The sequence below is a fragment of the Bos javanicus genome, chromosome 12 (genome assembly GCF_032452875.1).
Source record: "Bos javanicus breed banteng chromosome 12, ARS-OSU_banteng_1.0, whole genome shotgun sequence".
Lineage (NCBI taxonomy): Eukaryota > Metazoa > Chordata > Mammalia > Artiodactyla > Bovidae > Bos > Bos javanicus.
Genome location: NC_083879.1, coordinates 84380688 through 84404160, shown reverse-complemented (window position 1 = coordinate 84404160; position 23473 = coordinate 84380688). Strand labels below are relative to the sequence as shown.

The window sequence follows — 23473 nt, the reverse complement described above, 5'->3', positions numbered from 1 at the left end:
AACCTTAGGTTTTTTAAGAAAAACCTACAACTTAAAAAACCACTTTGGTAAAATATCACTTGTCTCTAAAACAAAAATAAAAATTTCAGTGTGTCACTTGTGGTTGGATTTGAAATAATACTGTTTTTAAGACATTCATGCAAAGATGGGCTCAATAAAGGACAGAAGTGGTATAGACCTAACAGAAGCAGAAGATATTAAGAAGAGATGGCAAGAATACACAGAAGAACTGTACAAAAAAGATCTTCATGACCCAGATAATCACGATGGTGTGGTCACTGACCTAGAGCCAGACAGCCTGGAATCTGAAGTCAAGTGGGCCTTAGAAAGCATCACTACGAACAAAGCTAGTGGAGGTGATGGAATTCCAGTTGAGCTATTCCAAATCCTGAAAGATGATGCTGTGAAAGTGCTGCACTCAATATGCCAGCAAATTTGGAAAACTCAGCAGTGGCCACAGGACTGGAAAAGGTCAGTTTTCATTCCAATCCCAAAGAAAGGCAATGCCAAAGAATGCTCAAACTACCGCACAATTGCACTCATCTCACACGCTAGTAAAGTAATGCTCAAAATTCTCCAAGCCAGGCTTCAGCAATATGTGAACCGTGAACTTCCTGATGTTCAAGCTCGTTTTAGAAAAGGCAGAGGAACCAGAGATCAAATTGCCAACATCCGCTGGATCATAGAAAAAGCAAGAGAGTTCCAGAAAAACATCTACTTCTGCTTTATTGACTATGCCAAAGCCTTTGACTGTGTGGATCACAATCAACTGTGGAAAATTCTGAAAGAGATGGGCATACCAAACCACGTGACCTGCCTCTTGAGAAATCTGTATGCAGGTCAGGAAGCAACAGTTAGAACTGGACGTGGAACAACAGACTGGTTCCAAATAGGAAAAGGAGTTCGTCAAGGCTGTATACTGTCACCCTGCTTATTTAACTTATATGCAGAGTACATCATGAGAACTGCTGGACTGGAAGACACACAAGCTGGAATCAAGATTGCAGGGAGAAATATCAATCACCTCAGATATGCAGATGACACCACCCTTATGGCAGAAAGTGAAGAGGAACTCAAAAGCCTCTTGATGAAAGTGAAAGAGGAGAGTGAAAAAGTTGGCTTAAAGCTCAACATTCAGAAAACAAAGATCATGGCATCTGGTCCCATCACTTCATGGCAAATAGATGGGGAAACAGTGGAAACAGTGTCAAACTTTATTTTTCTGGGTTCCAAAATCACTGTAGATGGTGACTGAAGCCATGAAATTAAAAGATGTTTACTCCTTGGAAGAAAAGTTATGACCAACCTAGATAGCATATTCAAAAGCAGAGACATTGCTTTGCCAACAAAGGTCCGTCTAGTCAAGGCTATGGTTTTTCCTGTGGTCATGTATGGATGTGAGAGTTGAACTGTGAAGAAGGCTGAGCACCAAAGAATTGATGCTTTTGAACTGTGGTGTTGGAGAAGACTCTTGAGAGTCCCTTGGACTGCAAGGAGATCCAACCAGTCCATTCTGAAGGAGATCAGCCCTGGGATTTCTTTGGAAGGAATGATGCTAAAGCTGAAACTCCAGTACTTTGGCCACCTCATTAGAAGAGTTGACTCATTGGAAAAGACTCTGATGCTGGGAGGGATTGGGGGCAGGAGAAGAAGGGGGACGACAGAGGATGAGATTGCTGGATGGCATCATTGACTCAATGGACGTGAGTCTCAGTGAAGTCCAGGAGCTGGTGATGGACAGGGAGGCCGGGGCGATTCATGGGGTGGCAAAGAGTCAGACACGACTGAGCAACTGATCTGATCTGATCTGATCTGAAGACATTCATCTGAGAATAGTCTCATTCACCTTAAAGGAGTTCTCAACAATTATCACCAAAGAAACTTTAAAAAAGTCTCTTAAAGTAAGTTGAATCCAGAAGTGCTGTGCATTACGAAGGGAGTTTCTGAATACCTCAAGAGTTACACAGTCCCTTAGTCATCAAGAAGAAGCTCACAAGACACGGGCCACCCGCATCATCCTGTGTTGTACTACAGCGTGTTTCTGATACAAATGGACCACCTAGAGTCAGCACGAACCCCCAAGGTAAGGGCGCCGTCCTCAGCAAGTCAGTCCCACTTCGCATGTCAGCCACAGGTCTGGGCATTCCCAGGCCACCTGCACTTTGGAGCCAACTAGCTACAATTTCAGGTGTTCCTTCAAACTGTCTCAGGTTAGATGATTCCCTGGAATGACTCAAGAAAGCCTTATACTTAAAACTGCATGGCTACAAACTTCATTTGGGTTTTCCCATAACATCCCAAATCAACTTTTTGGGAGTTTCAACATGAAGTATACAGACCAAGATAAACAGACACACACGGTAAGGTCTTGGAGGGCCCTAAACTCAGGTCCTGTGCCCTCTTTCCATGGAGCAAGGGCACATTATCATCCTAGTGTATCGGTATGTTTACCAACAAGGAACAGAGGCTAGGCTGGCTCAAAGCTCCCATCCTTATCCTGAAATTGCATCATTGGATTTTAGATGCTCAGAGTGAACCAGGTCAAAGGGTTGGGTGGATAAGACGGTGGACAGATGGAAAACAGTGGCCCCGTCTTGTTCTAATGCTATGGGCATCTCCGTTTGGAAAGCGATTTCACAGAAGATGGCAAGGACCGTGAGCGAGAATTTTGTTGAGGCTGCCATCACCCTAATACCAAAACCAGACGAAGAAAACTACAGGCCAACATCACTGGTGAACATAGATGCAAAGATCCTATTTCCTTTTGTGTTGCTAAGTTGGCTTGTTCATTTTACCTTTCCCCTGAAGGCAAAAGGTAGTTTTCTTTCTTTGTCTGGTTTTGGTATTAGGGTGATGGCAGCCTCAACAAAATTCTAGCAAACAGAATCCAACAACATACTAAAAAGATCATACATCATGACCAAGTGGGCTTTATCCAAGGGAAGCAAGGATGCTTCAATATTTGCAAATCAATCAATGTGATACAGCACATTAACAAATTGAGATAAATTTCAATTTGAGATATGATTATCTCAATAGATGCAGAGAAAGCCTTTGCAAAATTAAACACCCATTTATGATCAAAACTCTCCAGAAAGCAGGCAAAGAAGGAACATACCTCAACATAATAAAAGCCATCTATAATGAACCCACAGCAAGCATTTTCAGTGGCAAAAAATTGAGAACATTTCCTCTAAAGTCAGGAACAAGACAAGGGTGCCCACTTTCACCACTACTATTCAACACAGTTTTGGAAATTTTAGGCACAGCAATCAGAGAAGTAAAAGAAATGAAAGGAATTCAGGTTGGAAAAGAAGTAAAACTCTCATTGCTTGCAGATGATCCTCTACATAGAAAACCCTACACACACCACCAAAAAATTACTAGAGCTAATCAATGAATAAAGTTGCAGGATACAAAATTAATACACAGAAATCCCTTGCATTCCTGTACACTAACAATGAGAAAACAGAAAGAGAAATTAAGGAAACAATCCATTCACCATTGCAACAAAAAGAATAAAATATGTAGGAATAAATTTACCTAAGCAAACAAAAGACCTATATATAGAAAACTATAAAACACTGATGAAAGAGGTCAAAGATGAGACAAATAGATGGATAAGTATACCATGTTCATGGATCAGAAGAATCAATACAGTGAAAGTGAGTATACTATCCAAAGCAATCTATAGATTCAATGCAATCCCTATCAAGCTACCAAAGGTATTTTTCACAGAATTAGAACAAATAATTTCACAATTTGTATGGAAACACAAAAAACCTCAAATAGCCAAAGCAATCTTGAGAAAGAAGAATGGAACTGGAGGAGTCAACCTGCCTGACTCCAGACTATCCTGCAAAGCTACAGTCATCAAGACAGTATGGTACTGGCACAAAGACAGAAATATAGATCAATGGAATAAAACAGAAAGCACAGAGATTAATCCACACACCTATGGACACCTTATTTTTGATAAAGGAGGCAAGAATATACAAGACAATCTCTTTAACAAGTGATGCTGGGAAACCTGGTCAACCACCTGTAGAAGAATGAAACTAGAACCCTTTATAACACCATACACAAAAATAAACTCAAAATGGATTAAAGATATAAATGTAAGACCAGAAACTATAAAATTCTGAGGAAAACATAGGCAGAACACGCACTTGCTTGCTCAGAAATCATAGCAGGATCCTCTATGATCCACCTCCCAGAGTAATGGAAATAAAAGCAAAAATAAACCAATGGGACCTAATTAAAAGCTTTTGCACAATGAAGGAAACTATAAGCAAGGTGAAAAGACAACCTTCAGAATGAGAGAAAATAATAGTAAATAAAACAACTGACAGAAAATTAATCTCAAAAACATACAAGCAGCTCATGCAGCTCAATACCAGAAAAATAAATGACCCAATCAAAAAATGGGCCAAAGAACTAAACAGACATTTCTCCAGAGAAGATATACAGATGGCTAAAAAACATGAAAAGATGCTCAACATCACTCATTATCAGAGAAATGCAAATCAAAACCACAGTAAAGTACCATTTCATGCTGGTCAGAATGGCTGCTATCAAAAAAGTTTACAAACAATAAATGCTGGAGAGGGTGTGTTGGTGGGAATCCAAACTAGTATTGCCACTGTGGACAATAGTGTGGAGATTCCTTAAAAAACCTGGAAATAGAATTGCCATATGACCCAGCAATCCCACTGGTGGGCATACACACTGAGGAAATCAGAATTGAAAGAGACACCTGTACCCCAATGTTCATTGCAGCACTGTTTATAATAGCCAGGACACGGAGGCGAGCTAGATGTTTATTGGCAGAAGAATGGATAAGAAAGTTTTGGTACATAAACACAATGGAATATTACTGAAGCTATTAAAAAGAACACATTTGAGTCAGTTCTAATGAGGTGGATAAAACTGGAGCCTATTATACAGAGTGAAGTAAGTCAGAAATAAAAACACCAATATAGCATATTAACATATTTATATGGAATTTAGAAAGATGGTAATGACAACCCTATGTGCAAGACAGTAAAATAAACACAAATATAAAGAACAGACTTTTGGACTCTGGGAGAAGGTGAGGGCACAATGATTTGAGAGAACAGCATTGAAACATGTATATTACCATATGTGAAATAGATGACCAGTCCAAGTCTGATGCATGAAACAGGGCTCTCAAAGCTGGTGCACTGGGACAACCCAGAGGGATGGGATGGGGAGGGAGGTGGGAGGGGGGGCTTTGGAGCAGGGGACGCATGTACACCCGTGGCTGATTCATGTCGATGCATGGCAAAAACCACCACAATATTGTAAAGTAATTAGCCTCCAATTAAAATAAATTAATTTTTTAAAAGGAAATAGGAAGCTGGGGGGTTAAATGATGAAGAAAGATGGGCAACTGTAATTCAGATGAGGTTTTATTTGTTAAATCTTCATAATGAGGACTAGAGATAAAAAGTGGGAAAAGAAAAAATTATAGAAGAAAAACTGTAGATTATATGGAGGAGAGAAGACATTTTAAGTTCTTTATAACTCTGTGCTTCTCCTATCAATGAATATGCCCTGATCTGTCCTGGGAAAAATAAGGAAAAGGGAAAAAAAGGAGGGGAGCTTGCAGAAGATCTCAGCAATGGTGAGGAGAGAAGATAGAGACCCAAACCCTCCCCAAACACTGGGTGTTGTAACCACTGACTTCCACCCTACTAGTGGTTAGGAGAGAAATGCTGCTTTGTAAATGACACCTAAGAGATTTTTAAAGAAATACATTTCTGTTTCCTGTCAATCATGTCAATTGTCTGATTCACTTCATAATGGCCTCTACTTGAAAATGTCCCAACGTAGCTCAGTAAATTGTTGCCCAAATCAATCACCACTGTGAAACTGTGCTAAAAATCAACAGCTAGTCTTATTTTTTCTCTAAAAAATACACGCATTTGCCAGCTTTAAAGAAAGTGTTCTCATTCATAACGTTTGTGGGCTTCTTTATAGCTGAGGTTGTTGTTTTTGTTCAGCTGCTCAGTCGTGTCTGACTCTTTGGGACCCCATGGACTGCAGCACACCAGGCTTCCCTGTCCCTCACTATCTCCCAAAGTTTGCCCAAGGAGACTTCAGATGTCCACATTTTCCCTTCCCACACTAAAACAAGGTCTGAAAGTCAACTATACAAATTAAGAATTTTTGCCTTAAAACATAACTATACCTAGTTATTTTCATCCTGTTTATTCCAGTTCATATTTATTTCTAACACTACAAAGATAAAATCATGAATGATAAAAGAAACTTTACAAAATATCTTACTTGAGTTGCTCTTCAATATAATTTTAGATTTTACCCCCAAAGAAAGTCTTAACATTAGACTTAATCTCCACCACCTGACAAAACAGATTCGGAGATGGGAAGCACCTTCCTCAAGGTCCCACTGATTGTATGCAGCAGATTTTTGCTTTAGTCTGAAATAGTTTTTCCTCGTGCATGTATCTTACTGAGATATAAAATACATAGCACAAAATTCACACTTTCATGGAGTACCAGTCAGTGCTTTTTAGCACATTCACAAATGCGTGTAACCATCTCATCTACTTCCAGAAAATTTCCATCATTTCCCTAAAGAAACCCCATATCCATTCAGAGTTACTTCCCATTTTCCCCTCACCCTGCTCATCCAACTACTAATGTACCTTCTGTCTTGGTGCATTTGCTAATCCCAGGCATTTCATTATAAATTCAGCAATACACTATGTGGCCTCCTGTGTCTGACTTTCTTCACTTAGCACAGTATTTTTTAAGTTTCCCCTTGTTTATAGCATGTGTCAGTCTTTAGGACATACTTTAGATAGTAAAAAATCATTAGTTTTATACTTAAGACAGAAAACAGTGACTATTTGTATTAATTCCCCCATAGCTTAGTTGGTAAAGAATCTGCCTGCAATGCAGAAGACCCTGCTTTGATTCCTGGGTCATGAAGATCCCTGGAGAAGGGATAGATTATCCACTCCAGTATTCCAGGGCTTCCCTTGTGGCTCATCTGGTAAAGAATCCACCTGTAATGTGGGAGACCTGGGTTTGATCCCTGGTCAGGAAGATCCCCCAGAGAAGGCAAAGGCTGCCCACTCCAGGATTCTGGCCTGGAGAATTCCATGGACTATATAGTCCATGGGGTCACAAAGAGTCAGACATGACTGAGTGACCTTCACTTCACTTCATTTGTATTAATATTCCCTACTTGAGCAAATTTAGCCATGATGATAGTTACTGGAAATCTCTTGCTTTCTTGTTAGATAGTTATTGGTTCAGTTAGAAATATGGAATGTACTTAAAAAAATACTACCATTGGTCTCATGATGACAAACTGAATGAAGGACTGAAATGGCAATGTTTAAAAATCACAGGGTTTTCACGCCTGACTTATTTACTGTCCACAAGCATCTTTCAGCAAACACCGATAGGCAGGCTCTAACTTTTGGCTGCGAGACGGGCTTAACGTTCACTGAAAGGTGACAGGTGACTAGGGAGGATGCCCAAGGAGGAAGACTGAGTCCTCGGGAGTGAGGTCGACGACTTTGTGATCGGGGAGGAGGCACTCACAGCTTGCTGGGAAGGACCGGAAGGTCAGGGACGATCTCTTCATAAGGGTCCTCTTGGGCCAAGGTCTGAACACAGAGAGACGCCTGCGTTTTTCCTTCCCAGGCAGACTCGGCCTTCAGCAGCATTTCCTCAATCAACTCCGACGCAGCGACGTCTGCAAGAAACCAAGAGGCGATCGGAGCCGGTGAGTGCTGACGTCACAGGAAACCGCTCCCTTTCAATGACCCTGCTGCGCTTACCATGCTACGACTTGTCAACACACGAAGCAAAACGAAAAACAGGAAAAGTCCACGGTGGGAATACAATGGCAGCATCACCATTGCAAAAGACCATTCCCTGGTACATCAGTGAGTGGCATATTTAATTACAAATGAAAAGAACAAATATAAAAATAATACTCATGGAGTGGTCACGGGTAAAATGCGAAATCACTGAGAAGCCGGGCTTGACAGAACTTAAAGCCGGTTTTCCTCCGTGAGAATCTCCCTTCATCCTGGTGAATATGAGTCAAGAGAGGAAAAGAGCTGTACCCTCCCAACAACTGGGCGCTTATGAAACGGGCAGCAGGCGTTCTACAGGCATTCTGCTAAGTGGGCAGATGAACAAGTAAATACTCGGTTGTGCCTTTAAAAAACAGCGGGTCTGGCCTCTCTCCATAGCCTAGTTTTCACTTTCAATAAGAAATAAAAATAATCATATTTCCCTACAAATCACACGTTAACAATGACATCCGAACATTCTCGGGCAGCACTATAGATGTGCATTAATCAGATTTACGCTTGTTAGCAACTGAAACTGAAAATCGGCACATCCTGAAGAAAAAGTGGCATTAACAATTAGAAACCTGATGGCCACAGCTGCTCCTTTCGGCCCTCACCACTAAACTGTGTAACCTCCAGTGTCCATGGACTTGAGTTACATGCTTTACAGGCTGGGTGAAGTAACTCAGCTACTGCAAGAAGATATTTAAGCCAGGATTTGATCATCATTTGCTTTAGATTAAATCATTCCGTGTAATGAGCAGGAGACAGCTCAGGGCCCTCATCTCGGGAGATTATTTCTGTACCAAGAAACAGCGCTACGTCAAACTGCTTGTATCCCCTAGATAATCCTTCATGCGTTCATTCCAAATTCAAAGAACACAAAATAGCAAGAATAGAATGCAGCAGTGATGAATGATTTTTCTGTGCTCAGCTGAAATGGGTGTGTAGCTCACTGTCCTTTGCACTATTATCTAACTCCTCGCTCTTACAGTTGCATGAGATGCCGAGTGCCCTGTGTCTGCTTGAAGCTTCTCACTGCCTCGAAGTCCTCTGTCCCTTGTGTGTGTGAGAAGTATTTTCATTCAATCAGCAAGTGTTTACTAAGAATCTACTTCGCACCCATCACGATGTCCCCTGTGATCAACATGGCATGGAAAACGGATTACGCGGATGCTAGACGCTGCATGAGCAAAGCAGGCAAAACTGTCTGAGGTTCATCAGACACAAGGTCCGCGGCGGCCGGGGCGAGCCTAGACCAGCAGGTTAGTCACTCCTGGGGCTCTGGGACTGTCCCTGTCAATCGCCTTGGGTCTCTCTTTTTTGGCAAGTTCATACTAGACCTGAGAGGTCAAAGTGTGACAGACAGGGGTCCCTGCAGTCGGAGGTCAATCATATACACTATTCTCCGGGAGAAATGCCAGAATTACGATCCTGGAAAAACTTCACCTTCTCTTAGAACTAGAGTTAACAGAGGACGTGACTTGAATTTCCAATAAAAATGTTTGGAAAAGGAATGGAAAAAGCTACAAATTTCTATTTACTCTTTTCATATTTACCATTAAGCACATATTTTTGTAGGTAATGGTAGGACTACTGCCCTATCATTAATATTAACGTGATTCTGAAGTTTGAAACTATTAAGCTGTCTGACAGGGGTTAGTTAAGTCTTCAGTCTATTTTCAGCAAATAAGATGAATAAACATTAGACAATGATACTTAATTCCAATAAAATAAGAAATAGAGCATTCTGTCTTAACTTGGCGGTTTATCAGGTAATCATACTTCGCCTTGAGACACCCAAGGCGATTGAAATGAAATAAGAAAGTTCAGGCATGACAAGCTTTTAGGTCACTGGAGGAATAAAAATGAGAAGAATAAGCATATTTATGTTATTCATATCAATTATTACCTTCAAAATTTTTATATCATTTTGTTACTTTCACTAGATTTTTCTCTTTGTTACTTAGAACTTTTATTTTTTAATATACCAAAACACCTTACAGGTAGTAACATTGTTGTCAACTTTTAAAAATTAGAAAATTAATGTAGCACTCAGTTTTTAAGAGTGGCAGAAAGAACTCTAGAAAACTTCAAAAGGTATTTATTAGAAAATAAGCAACATTAAGATCGTCAAAGTTTTAAATTAGGTTGGTAATACTAGTCTCTATTGTCTGCAATATAAATATTTGTGCAGAAAGAAAAAAATACTATTACCATTTTAGAATACCCTAAAGAACAAGCATGTATTTTAGAAAATCTATTTTAAAGTGAGCGACAGTGCAAGAATCACTGCCCAGAAAATTTAAAGCCTCAAAAGCACATTGCAGTGCAGTACAATGCAATGATCCCTGTGAATGGTAACTATTCTCTAATAGACTCCCGTAACAGAGCAATGTGTAGGAGTCAGCGACACAGGCTTGGCTGGCGTGGTGGGGGGAGCGTTTCACTGAGCGTCCCCGGAGACACTGACTCACGAGGTAGCTGGGGCAGTGATGGGCCAGTCACTCCAGGAAGACAGAAAAGGGCCTGGTATGATGTTCATGGCTTACCAGAAGCCTTCTCCTCATGGCAGTTCAGAAGGTGCGGATTTGCCTGATGCATCAGAAGAAGCTTCACCAGGTTCGCCTGAAACAGGAAAGGTAACTGACATAGTAACGATTATGCTGGATGCTCAGGATTCAGCGGCAAAGTGTCCACAGCCACCATCCTCCAGGGGCACAGATGGAAGGGAAATGCATTAGCGTGACCTACTGCCCCAGAGGTTTCTTACTCTCTGCTCCCAGTCCTTACTCATTTTTTTTTAAATGACATTCAAACTGTTTCATCAATTAACACATTCAAATAAAATATTATTCATCACATAAGGGTTAAATCATTGAGGTTATGAAAAGGTTCACTTAATATTTCTCAGGTTTAATTTAGGGCATTGTTTGAGAGGGAATGGGGCTTCCCTGATGGCTCAGCAATAAGGAAGTCACCTCTAATGCAGGACAAACTGGAAATGTGAGTTCTATCCCTGGGTCAGGAAGTTCCCTTAGAGGAGGAAATGGCAACATGCTCCAGTATTCTTGCCTAGAAAATCCCATGGACAGAGTTGCCTGGCAGAATACAGTCCATGGGGTTGCAAAGAGTTGGACATGACTAAAGTGACTTAGCACGCGCACGCGCGCACACACACACACATGGGAGGGTTTATACGTTATAGCGTGCTTTGTTTTGGAGCAGGAAGTGGCAACTCACTTCATTATCACTGCCTGGGAAATCCCATGGACAAAGGAGCCTGGTGGGCTACAGTCTATGGAGTCACAAAAAAGAGCGGCACAGGACTTAGCCACTGAACTAGTGCTGTGTTTCAGCAATTCACAAAAGTCACACTTCTCATTTCTCTCCATCCATTACAGCACCAGGGCTGAACTGCAACCTAAGGTCCCACTGGACAATTAGAAGAACTTCATCTCAAGTTATCAGAATAAAGCACCTTGATGAGAGATTAATATATTTTTAAGTTTATTATAAGACACGATACATCAAAGAGTATATATAATGGATATGTACCACTGAGAGAGCAAATAACAAATAGAGTCCCATGCACTCAAGTTTTTAAAATGTCATTCATGGTATTTCTGTGTGTTTTTCTCCCAAATTATCCCTGTTCCTACTCCCCAGAGTTGGCCACTGTCTTGAATTTTGTGTTACCGATTACCATGCTTTGCAGGCTTAGTCCCTCGGTATGGGAGGGCCCCTAATCAACATATCGCTTGGCTGCATATGTTTTTGACATTTATAGAAACGAAAGTCCTGAAGTATGAATTCTTCTGTGCTTTTACTTTCAAGAATTATGGCGGATTCATTTTGATATTTGGCAAAACTAATACAATTATGTAAAGTTTAAAAATAAAATAAAATAAAATAAAATAATTAATACTGCATTTCCGAGCATCCTTGGAGGTGATGGGTTTAGCAACCCTTCATTCCTTTGTTTGGCTGCACAGAGTTGCCTTGTACAAACATATCACAATTTAGCCACCTTCCTCCTGGTGGACATTCAAGCCACAGCAATCATTCATCTATACTTACAGATAATGTTGTTATAAATACTCTAGTTTATATCTCTTGGTGTACACCTTGTTCATGATGGCAGTGGTGATAGGCTACGTGCAGAAATCTTCACTTGGCATTGGAGCCGTGAGCAAAGCGACTGTGCTTACCCCCAACTCCTCCTCTCCTACTGAGAGATCCCCATAAACCAGCCCTGCCCACACCTCTCCGTCCTCTGATCAGAGAATAAAGCTTCCACACAGGGGACTATACTCAATATCCTGTAATAGACCATAGTGGGAAAGAATACTAAAATCAGTAACCATGTGTCACTGAATCACTTTGCTGTAGACCAGAAACTAACATAACATTTTAAATCAACTCTACTTAAATTAACAAAAAAGAAGAAGCTCCCCTTTGGTTGTGAGCCCAGCTGCTCAACCCTCTTCTATTGCTGTGAGTGAAGGAGGCAGGAGGATCCTTTCTGGAGCCAGATTTGAAAGGGTCAGTAACAGCATCTCAGTAATATTCATCTCAATACATGAATATGGCTTACTGCCCCATTTATTTAGATCTTCTTTAGCTTTTATTACATTGTTTCATATTTATATTATATTATTAAATAGTTTCTAATGTATAAATCTTACACATCTTTTGAAAAAAGATTTCTGTATATTTTATGCTTTTAATGAAATACTGTGAACAATTTAATGGTTCTCGTTTTTTGTGTGTTTTTTTTTTTTAATTTTGGGAGATTCCTTTGGAATTTTTAATCTTTCTTTTCCTAACTTTGTCCTTCCATTTCTTGGTTTATTATATTGATTAAAAGGGGGCTGGCTTTTCTGGTCTGTGGCTTTGTTGTTTTTGCAACACTTGAGGGTCATTCTCCACCCATGCAAGCACTCTGTCCAAACATCCCCAAGTATTTCCCCACCCACCACTTACTGATCTTGTTAGTGCTCTCATTCGAAAATGAACTACACTCTAAATAGTCTGTCCCCTCGCTAGCTTTCCCACAGGTTCATCCCAAATCAGGGTTTGGCTTTACAGAACATAAAATATAACAGTAACACTTAAATCATGTTACAGCAGACTGCTTCTATTTAGGGCTTAATTTTATTTCCAAATATACACAGTTTACTAAAGATGCAGATGTTCTCTTGAAATCTGAAAAGATATAATACATAGAGCAGGGTCCCAGCACATTAAAGTGGGTTAGGAAAGAGTTTTGTTTTATATTAAAAATGTGAGAGATTTGCTTGCTTTTCAACCATAAGAAAGGAAGGGAGGTTGGGAGGAAAGGATAGGGGACAGAGAGAACAGAGTGGAGTGAGGGAGGAAGGGAAAGTGGAAGAGAGGAACAGGAGAAAGGAAAGACAGAAACACAAAGCCAAGAACTAAGTAAGATCACTCTTGATTTTCACAATTTGGAAAAAACGGCAGCACCTAAAGGCTTTTACGTCTCGGCAAAACTGTCAGATTGTCGGGAGAGTCTAACAATCACTCTGCATTTTCTAAATTCAATTCATTCTTCACGGCACTCCAGAGAGAAAACAAACTCCCTCCCTCCACAGCTTCCCCCGTACCTGCAGAGAGCATTTAAGTCATCAAAGCAAACGGTTTCCTACATGAAAATCTTTAACAACAAAAAGTACTTCCATTTTATTTCAGGCCTGTAAAAACAAACATTCATCTGTGGAATGAAGAAGCTTCTCTCGCTTGGGGAATTCCATTCCTTTTTGTTGAAAGTCAGTAATTCCCAAGCGCTTCCGCTTGGAAATCAAGGAGGCATGCTCCAGAACTAAATTAAGCAGGGTAGTGGTGATTTCACTCTCAGAGTAGTCTGGAACATGTGTCTTAACCTCAGAAAAGATCTTGGCAGTAAATGACTTCAATGCGAGTAGTAAAGTGTAGAACCGAACAAGGATGCACCTTCACTATCACAGAAGCTTTATAATCACCAAAACGATCAAAGGGTAGTAAGGTGACTGACGTTCTGTGTGCATGTGCCTGAGTGTGTGTGTGTGTGTGTGTGTGTAAGGAGGCTCTACATGACTGATAGAAAATGTATTTAAGCTGAAATTTAAATTCACACTGGCTATGGACTTTACTCATTCCTTGGATAATTATATTTCGGATTGGATAAATTCACCAAAATTAATTCCTTGATGGTCATTTTAAGTGACTTCTTTAAAAAGTAAAAAAATAAAATGAGTGTTCAGAGACAGACAAATTCCTAGTTCAGAAGCTAAAAGAGATTGTTTCACTCACAGAGAAATTATAATAAAGGTCTCCGGGAATTCAGAATTTATATATACCCTCCACTCACTGGCTCACACGCTACATCTTCCTGAGTAAACGTGTCTTAACTCAAGACCATCTGAAAACCGTCAGGTGTACAGACCCCTCGACGGCCTCTTTGGACTGCTAACATGTTCTGCCCTTCATGGGGCTCCCCCTCCATCGTGTGCGGTTTCTTTGGCTCGTCCATCAAAAGTCTCTATGTCCAGCCCCACCTGCACGCGCCCAGCTGTCTCCTGGATCTCCACCTGAACACGTCTCCCGTCGGCCCAGGGGTCTCACGGTGCGTGCTCCCCCACCCTTTCTTCACACATGCGTTCAGTGACGCACTGAGACAGACAAGCGTCTGCACAACTGGAACATTCACTGGCTCTCGTTAATAAGTGCTAACTGAGAGCTCTGTGCCAGCCCTCTGCACACAAGAAACCAGCGTTGCTCTCGGTTCTCCCAGACTGGAGAGCGACAAGGACAAATGCTAGAGACATTCCTAACACATGATCACTGATGTGACGGGATGGATACAGTTGCTACGCAGGGCGCCTGAGGGGGAATGTCACTGGGACCCAGAAAGGTAGGAAAGACGGTCAGTGAAGTGACCGCTCCGAGCCATGCTGCAGGGCGGGGAAGGGTGAACCAGTCAACACTTCTAAGAAAAGCAAAGAACATGAAAAGGATGAACATGGTGGCCTATTCCAGAAATTAAAAGACGTTCGGTATCACGGTGTCCTCCAACCTGGTGGGGGAATAGGAAGAATCATGAAGGAGAATTAAGCAGGATTGCTGGCGCATGGGGACTCATGAACTGTGTTACGGAATAGGCATTTTATGTCATCAGCTGTGGAAAGGATGGTGGATTGAATACTTTGTTTGTATGTCCATGCAGAAATCTCACTGTAGCCCCACTGCTAAGAGTGGAGTGGCTGAGAACCAGGGGACTCTGCTAGGAGGCTGATGGGTTAATCCAGACACCACAATGCTGATCGTGAGGTGAGGGCACACCCTGAGGATGCACGGATTGGTCGGCCGTGGTGGCAACTCAGGCAGCTCGAAGCTATTCACCAGGGAGGAGTCTGTGGGCGCAGGGGTTTCCCAGGTACAAGACAGGCAGGAAAATGACCATGCCCAGGTTTGTGATAAGACAATGATGAAACACAGAAGGAGTGACAGGAGGGGGACGGGAAAAGAAGAGGGTAACTCCCTTGGTACCAAAGGTGACGCTGAGGACAGGTGGACAGAGATAACCCACTGGGCAGTGGTCCTCACGGGCCGGGAAACTCAGGAGAGGGCTTTGGGGGCCGTGATCATGGCGAGTATTTGGAGCTGCAAGTGTGAGATTCTCTGAAGACATGGAAACGCTGAGGAGACAGGGAACCTGGGGCGAACCACTGAGCTGGTTGATATTTGATGCTCAGAGTGGTAGGAGGAAAACCAGACAGCGTTTTCAGTTTTTTCCAATGGAAAATAAATACCCAAAGGAAAAAAAACAACAACTCTGAATGTGTCTCAATTCTTATGTAATTGGGTAAAATGCATTTGAGAATACAAATAACTCCTTTGACCACCAAGATACTCAGATGTGTGATACAAATAATTTTGAAGGGAAGGAGATTTGGATATAACATTTGTATGATTATTTTATCCTTGTTTCAGGATTGCCAATCTTATTATAAACACTAAAAACATATACAAAGCTAGAAGCAAGTTCCATTTCATGTACAAATCATAAAAATTGTAAAATCAAAGGATTTATTGCTAACATAACTTTTTCAATTCCTAGTTTTAGATAAGAATAGGCATCTATTATTCTTATCACTGGAAAAGTTAATATATTTATAAAGGCAAGATTTAAAGTATGTATATATGTCAGTTATAAATCCCAGTACAGACGTCAATTATAAATATTTTTATAAATTATGGACCACTTTCTTCATAAAGGTATTTATATTTGTAAGACATTTATAAGAAACTGAAGTTGTTATGAACATCTGTAAAAATGTCATTAGTCTCTCCAAAATGTGAGGCTTTCTAAAACATTTTTCCACTCAATTGAGATGTATTTATTTACTTCCTTAGAGAGTTATAAATCTCCTGTGCATATAAACTGATATCCAGATAATACCTCTTTTGAAAGTATCATTCCAAAAATGAATATTAAATGGTATTTTTATGGGTGAACAAGTTTTTAAAATATCGTGTGTTATTTTCTTGACAAAATAATTAAGATGCAATCTGCTCAGAATCCTCTATTAACATAAATCTCGGTTGTTTCTTGGATCTAAATCAAGGAAGAGTATTTTGGGTTTGGAGTTTTGTATTCTAATAGAAAAGCCCTGCTCTACTGACTCAGGGCCAGCGCTCAGCTCCTGGTTCTGGGCTGATAGATCCGGCCATTCAAGTGCTTCCGTGACTCTGCTGGACACCAGGAACGCACACAGGCCGACACAGACAAACTGCCAGGCTGGGTCCTGTCATCTGGGGATGACTCCATTCGCGTAGGTTTAGTGGATTAAAATGGAAAAGACAGGTGATCGTCAGACCCTATCCTTCGTATCAAAGTGCTTAAGGACTTAGAAAACTGAATCAACGGTGAGTCACTTTCCAGAGATGTGGAAGACAAAGGTGAGACGACTGTTTAAAATCTGCCTAATGTGCACAACGTGATGGCTGCTTTTGGAGAACTCTGGGCTGGACGTCTGTGTGAAGCTAGCAGCTGGATCAGTTGACTTGGACACTGGCTCCCTGATTGTCTGATACATTTGCCTCCATAGTCCTCCCCAATCTTCTGAGCTTCGTAATCAGAAGGGGATGGTTCTCACTGATCGAAGACCATGGCTGGGTCCAGGCTCTGGGGACGGAGACGTGGTGAGTCTGGTCAGGCTCACACGGCCAACAAGGGCTGGCAGGTGCCCAGAGCCGGTGAGAGGCCCTGGAAATCCCTGGCACAAAGCTGCTTTAATCCCTGAGATGTACAGAACGACTTGCAAGTGTGTCGAAGTGTGAAGCAATGTCTGAGAAATACAAGGAAATATAGGAATCCCCAAAAGGAGAAATATGCTTTATAAAAGTTGGGGTCAGATACTGTGCAGCTGATTTGGGGGAAAAAAAATGCAGCAACTGTAAAGCATTTCTTAACTCATCTGTTGTCACGTCTGACTCTCTGCACCCCATGGACTGCAGGACGCCAGGCTTCCCTGTCTTTCAGCATCTCAGTAGGTGATGCCATCCAACCATCTCATCCTCTGTCATTCCCTTCTCCTCCCAAGTTCAATCTTCCCTAGCATCAGGGTCTTTTCTAATGAGCTGGCTCTTTGCATCAGGTGGCCAAAGTATTGGAGCTTCAGCTTCAGCATCAGTCCCTCCAATGAATATCCAGGACTGATTTCCTTTAGGATTGTCTAGTTGGATCTCTTTGCAGTCTAAGGGACTCTCAAGAGTCTTCTCCAACACCACAGTCCAAAAGCATCAATTCTTTGGTGCTCAGCCTTCTTTATGGTCCAACTCTCACATCCATATGTGAGTACTGGAAAAACCACAACTTTGACTATATGGACCTTTGTTGCAAAGTAATGTCTCTGTTTTATAATATGCTATCTAGGTTTGTCATAGCTTTTCTTCCAAGGAGCAAGCATCTTTGAATTTCATGGCTGCAGTCACCATCTGCAGTGATTTTGGAGCTCAAGAAAATAGCCTGTCACTTTTTCCATTGTTTCCCCATCTATTTGCCATGAAGTGATGGGACTGGATGCCATGATCTTAGGTTTTTTAATGTTGACGTTTAAGCCAGCTTTTTCACTCTCCTCTTTCATCTTCAAGAGGCTCTTTAGCTCAGCTTCACTTTTTGCTATAAGGGCGGTGTTGTCTGCATATCTTTGGTTATTGATATTTCTCCCGCAGCCTTGATTCCAGCTTGTGCTTCATCCAGCCCAGCGTTTCACATGAGGTACTTGGCATATAAGTTAAATAAGCAGGGTAATGATATACTGCCTTGAGGTACTCCTTTCCCAATTTGGAACCAGTGTGTTGTTCCATGTCTGGTTCTAATTGTTGTTTTTTGACATGCAGGTTTCTCAGGAGGTAGGTAAGGTGGTCTTGTATTCCCACCTCTTTAAGAATTTTCCACAGTTTGTTGTGATCCACATAGTCAAAGGCTTTAGCATAGTCAATGAAGCAGAAGTAGATGTTTTTCTGAAATTCTCTTGCTCTTTCTTTGATCCAACAGATGTTGGCAATTTGATCTCTGGTTCCCCTTCTAAATCCAGCTTGAACATCTGGAAGTTCTCACTGTCATCACTCAGCTAGAGCCAGACATCCTGGAGTGTGAAGTCAAGTGGGCCTTAGGAAGCATCACTACAAACAAAGTTAGTGGAAGTGATGAAATTCCAGCTGAGCTATTTCTAATGCTAAAGGATGATGCTGTGAAGGTGCTGCACTCAATATGCCAGCAAATTTGGAAAACCCATCAGTGGCCACAAGACTGGGAAAGGTCAGTTTTCATTCCATTCCCAAAGAAAGGCAGTACCAAAGAATGTTCAAACTATTGCACAATCGCACTCATTTCACATGCTAGCTAAGTAATGCTCAAAATTCTCTGAGTCAGGCTTCAACAGTACGTGAGCCAAGAACTTAATTCCTTTACCATTAATCATGAATAAATGGTGAGTGTTGGAAATGTAGCAAGTACAAGGGAAATACAGTAATAATATTCATCTTAATTACTCTTCCTTTTGTAAACTACATGCAAATGTTGAATCATATTTCCCACATAAGTTCATGACTATGTTTCTCTAGGCTAAAAACATAGATCTAGAAAGGTTTTGGATCATAGATCAGGAAGGCTGTGGAACGTGACAGAAAATGGGGTGGAATTCTGACGTCCGCCAATGCTCCCTGCCTGATTCATCCATGATTCTTCTGTTTCTTGACTTTTGTGTGACAACAGTTCCAGGAAGTTCTGTGAACGAAGCAGCACCTGCATTGGGCTTATGTGTCTTACACCAAGCTCTGCAAGTCTTCCAGAAATAAGCATTTTTTTTTTTAAATAGAAGCAGTTGTTTTAAAACATACCAGCTCAGACTGATTTCTTACTGGTCCTCCCCATTAATTAAAATAAACTCGGGAAAAAGCAAGCAATCCCAGAAGAACTCTGACAAGTGGAAGAAGGAAGATGGACTGGCTCAGCACCCGTGGAGGGGAGGAACCACAGGGAGGCAGGGCAGTCTGTGTCCTCACACACAGCAGAGGAGGGCACCTCTGGGCCCAATGCTTCAGCCCAACCCAGCAATGGAAGGGCAAGGGCGTGTCCCTGGTGGGCAGGGACACGCTTCCCACATCTTTCAAACCATGTCTCCCTGACAATGTCAGGTGGAGCCAGCACCATGACCCTGAGAACAGTAAGTGCCAGAGGAGGCACTGTTTATCCAATGAGACTGATACCCCCCTGCCCCACTCCATGGGAGGCAAGGGTGGCTAGGGAAGGGGGGCTTGCGAGCAGCAGGGGCACAATCAAAAGCCCCCAGCCCTGGAAGTTTGCTATCTCCATAGAGATTCTCCTACCCTACCCAGAGACATGGGCAGCTTGGCCCAAGGAAATACCTTCTGTCCTTCCTGGGGCACCGAAAAGAAACCCGCAAGAACCCCAGGGACCCAGGTAAACCAAGCACAGCAAAGCAATACCCGAAGGATCTGAAAATTAAACCATCGCTGGACCCACATCCCACTCAAGTAGACCAGAACCTGGATGCTAAAGCTGAACACAGCTGCTGTTTGCTAAAACAGATTTCCATGGGACCAAGATTCTCCTAACAAAACAGTCAGAATGTCCAAGAAGCAACTAAAAACCACTCATCTTAGTCAACTAAAAGTCAGAAGAGTACACCTTGATTGATAAAAGACAATCAGTTGACACCATAAATCAAGATGAAGCATGTTGAAATTATTTGACGATGATTTTAAAGCAGGCATCATAAGATTACAAATTCTCTTGAATTATAAAACAGAACACCTCTTCAAAGACACAGGAGTTATAAGAAAGAATCAAAAGGAAATCACAGAACTGGAAAATATCATAGCAAACAGAATACATCAACTCATACCAAATATTTCATTTGACCTGAAGGCAAGTAAAACAAAAAACATACCCTGGGTTCTGATAAAACCATTTAAATGTCTAATAACAGATCTATCAATAGTGACATGTCTTAAAAACTTTTTTTTTGTTGTTAAATTCTAGTCCTGTTCCTCCAGAGTTGATAACCTTATGAAAGTGGTTAAGGGAGCCAATCAGTTACTCTGAAATGATGCCTGACCCAAAATCTAAAAGTCCTGTCGGCCAAAGTGAAAACCTGGGTCAAACTATGCATTCAAGTTTGGGCAGCGCTCTGCGACATTTCACCACTTTCCGATTTAGTTCCTTCTGGAAGCAGTCTCTGACTGCCTTGGGCACATTTTGATAGTTCACTGACCATCACCTCCTCAGCACAAGCCAATAAGTTGTGTCCAAGGAATCAGTACTAGCTTATAAGTCCACTTCTCTGTTTTTTAGAGAACTTCTCCCCTACCGCATCCTGGGATCCTGCTGTGCTCTGGTGGACTACTGGTATATTGATGGTGTACTTTTGATGCCCCAAGACTCCTGTGATCTCGAGAGAACTGGAAAGCCGGAACTCTGAGGCCAATGGTTTTAGCTACCTCCAGTCTCAGCTCCTCAACACAGCCATTCACTTACACACACATGCTTGCTAGAAGCACAGACCTGGTGTTACTAACAGCATGATAAAAATGTTTATTGAATGAATGAATCTTTTTCTACAGGAAATGTTGTCAAAGCAAACAGTGTTCCTATTAGTTTGGAAGAAGCATATCCTCAAGTAATATACTTTTCCTAAGATGCCTGAGATGCAAATAATTTCAGTGTTTTCAACAACTGGATGATTCAACTTGTATGATACATATTTTACACATTGGCTAGTATCTAAGGGATTTAACTTACTATGGATTCGGTGAGTGACATAGTTTGCACCAAACTAATGCTTGGACATCAAGAAGTTTAGCTCAAATCATCATATATATGTAACCTCAGTTGTATTTTATACTATTAATACTAAGGCTTTCCCTAACACAACGTATTATATATCTTTTAAAAAATCAACTTTAACATTAATAAATTATTATGAATACTGCTGAATTACATTCACTCACATACATTAAATACAATTGTATTTCTTCTTCATGGTAAGTCATAACCTAGTGAGAAGTTAGTTTGTGCAATAGTAACTCAAGATATATTAGCTATAGAGAATCAATTGAGAATCAATCAACTGAGAGTCAATTCAGAGAAAGAATTCTGCTATCCTTCATTTGTTACAATGAAATATAATTTATTAAGGAAAATAAAATATGAAATATTATTTTGCTTTAAATCTACTAACTGCAGGAAACAAACACAATTATCATAGACTCATGAAACCTGTACATCGAAAAGGACTGCTGCTGCTGCTGCTAAGTCGCTTCAGTCGTGTCCGACTCTGTGCGACCCCATAGACGGCAGCCCACCAGGCTCCCCCGTCCCTGGGATTCTCCAGGCAAGAACACTGCAGTGGGTTGCCATTTCCTTCTCCAATGCATGAAAGTGAAAAGGGAAAGTGAAGTTGCTCAGTCATGTCTGACTCTTAGCAACCCCATGGACTGCAGCCTACCAGACTCCTCCATCCATGGGATTTTCCAGGCAAGAGTACTGGAGTGGGGTGCAATTGCCTTCTCCGTGAAAAGGACTATATAATGTTAAAAAAATAGTATTAAGACCATAAGTCTATAAAGACTGTTTCTGGTTTTGACTATTTCTCCAATGAGTCAGAGTACATTATGCAGAGTGTTGAGGAATGTAGGTTATGAAAGCTCTTTTGAAAAGTAAAATTTTTCTTTCAACCAAAAACATATTTTCTCAGTAAAACAATCCCATTAAAAGTCAAGTTACATCATGTCAGCACACATTTTGAAAAAAATTAAATATGAAATGATGCAATGATCATATGATAATTTTTAAAACTGAATTCAGGGCATATTTTACCTGGCCATACTTTGCTGCCAAGTGAAGCGGGGTCCAGTACTGATTATCTGCAGCGTTGAGGTCCCCGCCATGTTCCAGAAGGAGAGACACTACTTCCTTGTAGCCACTGGCGCAGGCCATGTGCAACTGCAACAAAAACAGCCTTTGTCATTTAATGTGAAAGAGCAGTGACAGCGATGTACTTCATTTGGTGGTTTGAAGAGATGCGTTTAATAAAGTATCGGAGCTAAAGTACAAAGACCTTTAAAAAAGAAGTTATATATAATTGTATTTGTACAAGTGGACATCATTATTCTTTGGGAAAAAAAGCTAATGGGTTAAATATTATTTTCTGACTCTGACAATATGCATTTTTTCATGTAATTGTTTCCCTCTCCAGTGCTCCTTTCTACTACTGTAATCTACTACTACTTTCAAATACAAAATAAAATATTTAGGTACATTATCCCTTCTTTTTTTTAATTTCTTTTTAATTGAAGGATAATCACTTTACAGTGTTGTGTTGGTTTCTGCCATACATCAGCATGAATCAGCAATAGGTACATATACATCCCCTCCCTCTGGCATGTCCCTCCCACTTCCCACCCCAAATCTCCCCTCTGCTGTGTGACAGCACTGGTTTGAACTCCCTGAGAAATACAGCAAATTCCCACTGGCTGCCTACTTTACATGTGGTAATGTATGTGGTTCCACACTGCTCCCACTATCTCTCCCGCCCTCTCCTTCCCACACCGTGATCACGAGTCTGTTCTCTATGTCTGCATCTCCAGCTCAGTTCAGTTCAGTCGCTCAGTTGTGTCCAACTTTATATGACCCCATGGACTGCAGCACGCCAGGCTTCCTTGCCCGTCACCAACTTCTGTAGCCTGCTCAAACTCATGTCCATTGAGTCAGTGATGCCATCCAACCATCTCATCCTCTGTCGTCCCCTTCTCCTAACCCTAACCCAGCATCAGGGGCTTTCCCAATGAGTCAGCTCTTCGCATCAGGTGGCTAAAGTATTGGAGCTTCAGCTTCAGCATCAGTCCTTCCAGTGAATATTCAGGACTGATCTCCTTTAGGATGGACTGGTTGGATCTCCTTGCAGTCCAAGGGACTCTCAAGAGTCTTCTCCAACACCACAGTTCAGAAGCATCAATTTTTCGGCACTCAGCTTTCTTTATAGTCCAACTCTCACATGCATACATGACCACTGGAAAAACCATAA

At 41.3% G+C, this 23473-nt stretch overlaps 1 protein-coding gene across 3 annotated transcripts in view; it reads right to left on the bottom strand.

Annotated features, from left to right (window-relative positions):
* MYO16 (myosin XVI) overlaps positions 1-23473 on the bottom strand; it is a 517433-nt gene that overhangs the window by 283270 nt on the left and 210690 nt on the right. For all 3 annotated transcript variants that reach the window (XM_061435364.1, XM_061435363.1, XM_061435362.1), the window contains exons 7-9: positions 22267-22392; positions 10412-10487; positions 7600-7753 (exon numbers count right to left, since the gene is read on the bottom strand). In XM_061435364.1, the coding sequence (XP_061291348.1) occupies positions 7600-7753; positions 10412-10487; positions 22267-22392 (356 nt within the window). The remainder of the gene's footprint in view (positions 1-7599; positions 7754-10411; positions 10488-22266; positions 22393-23473) is intronic.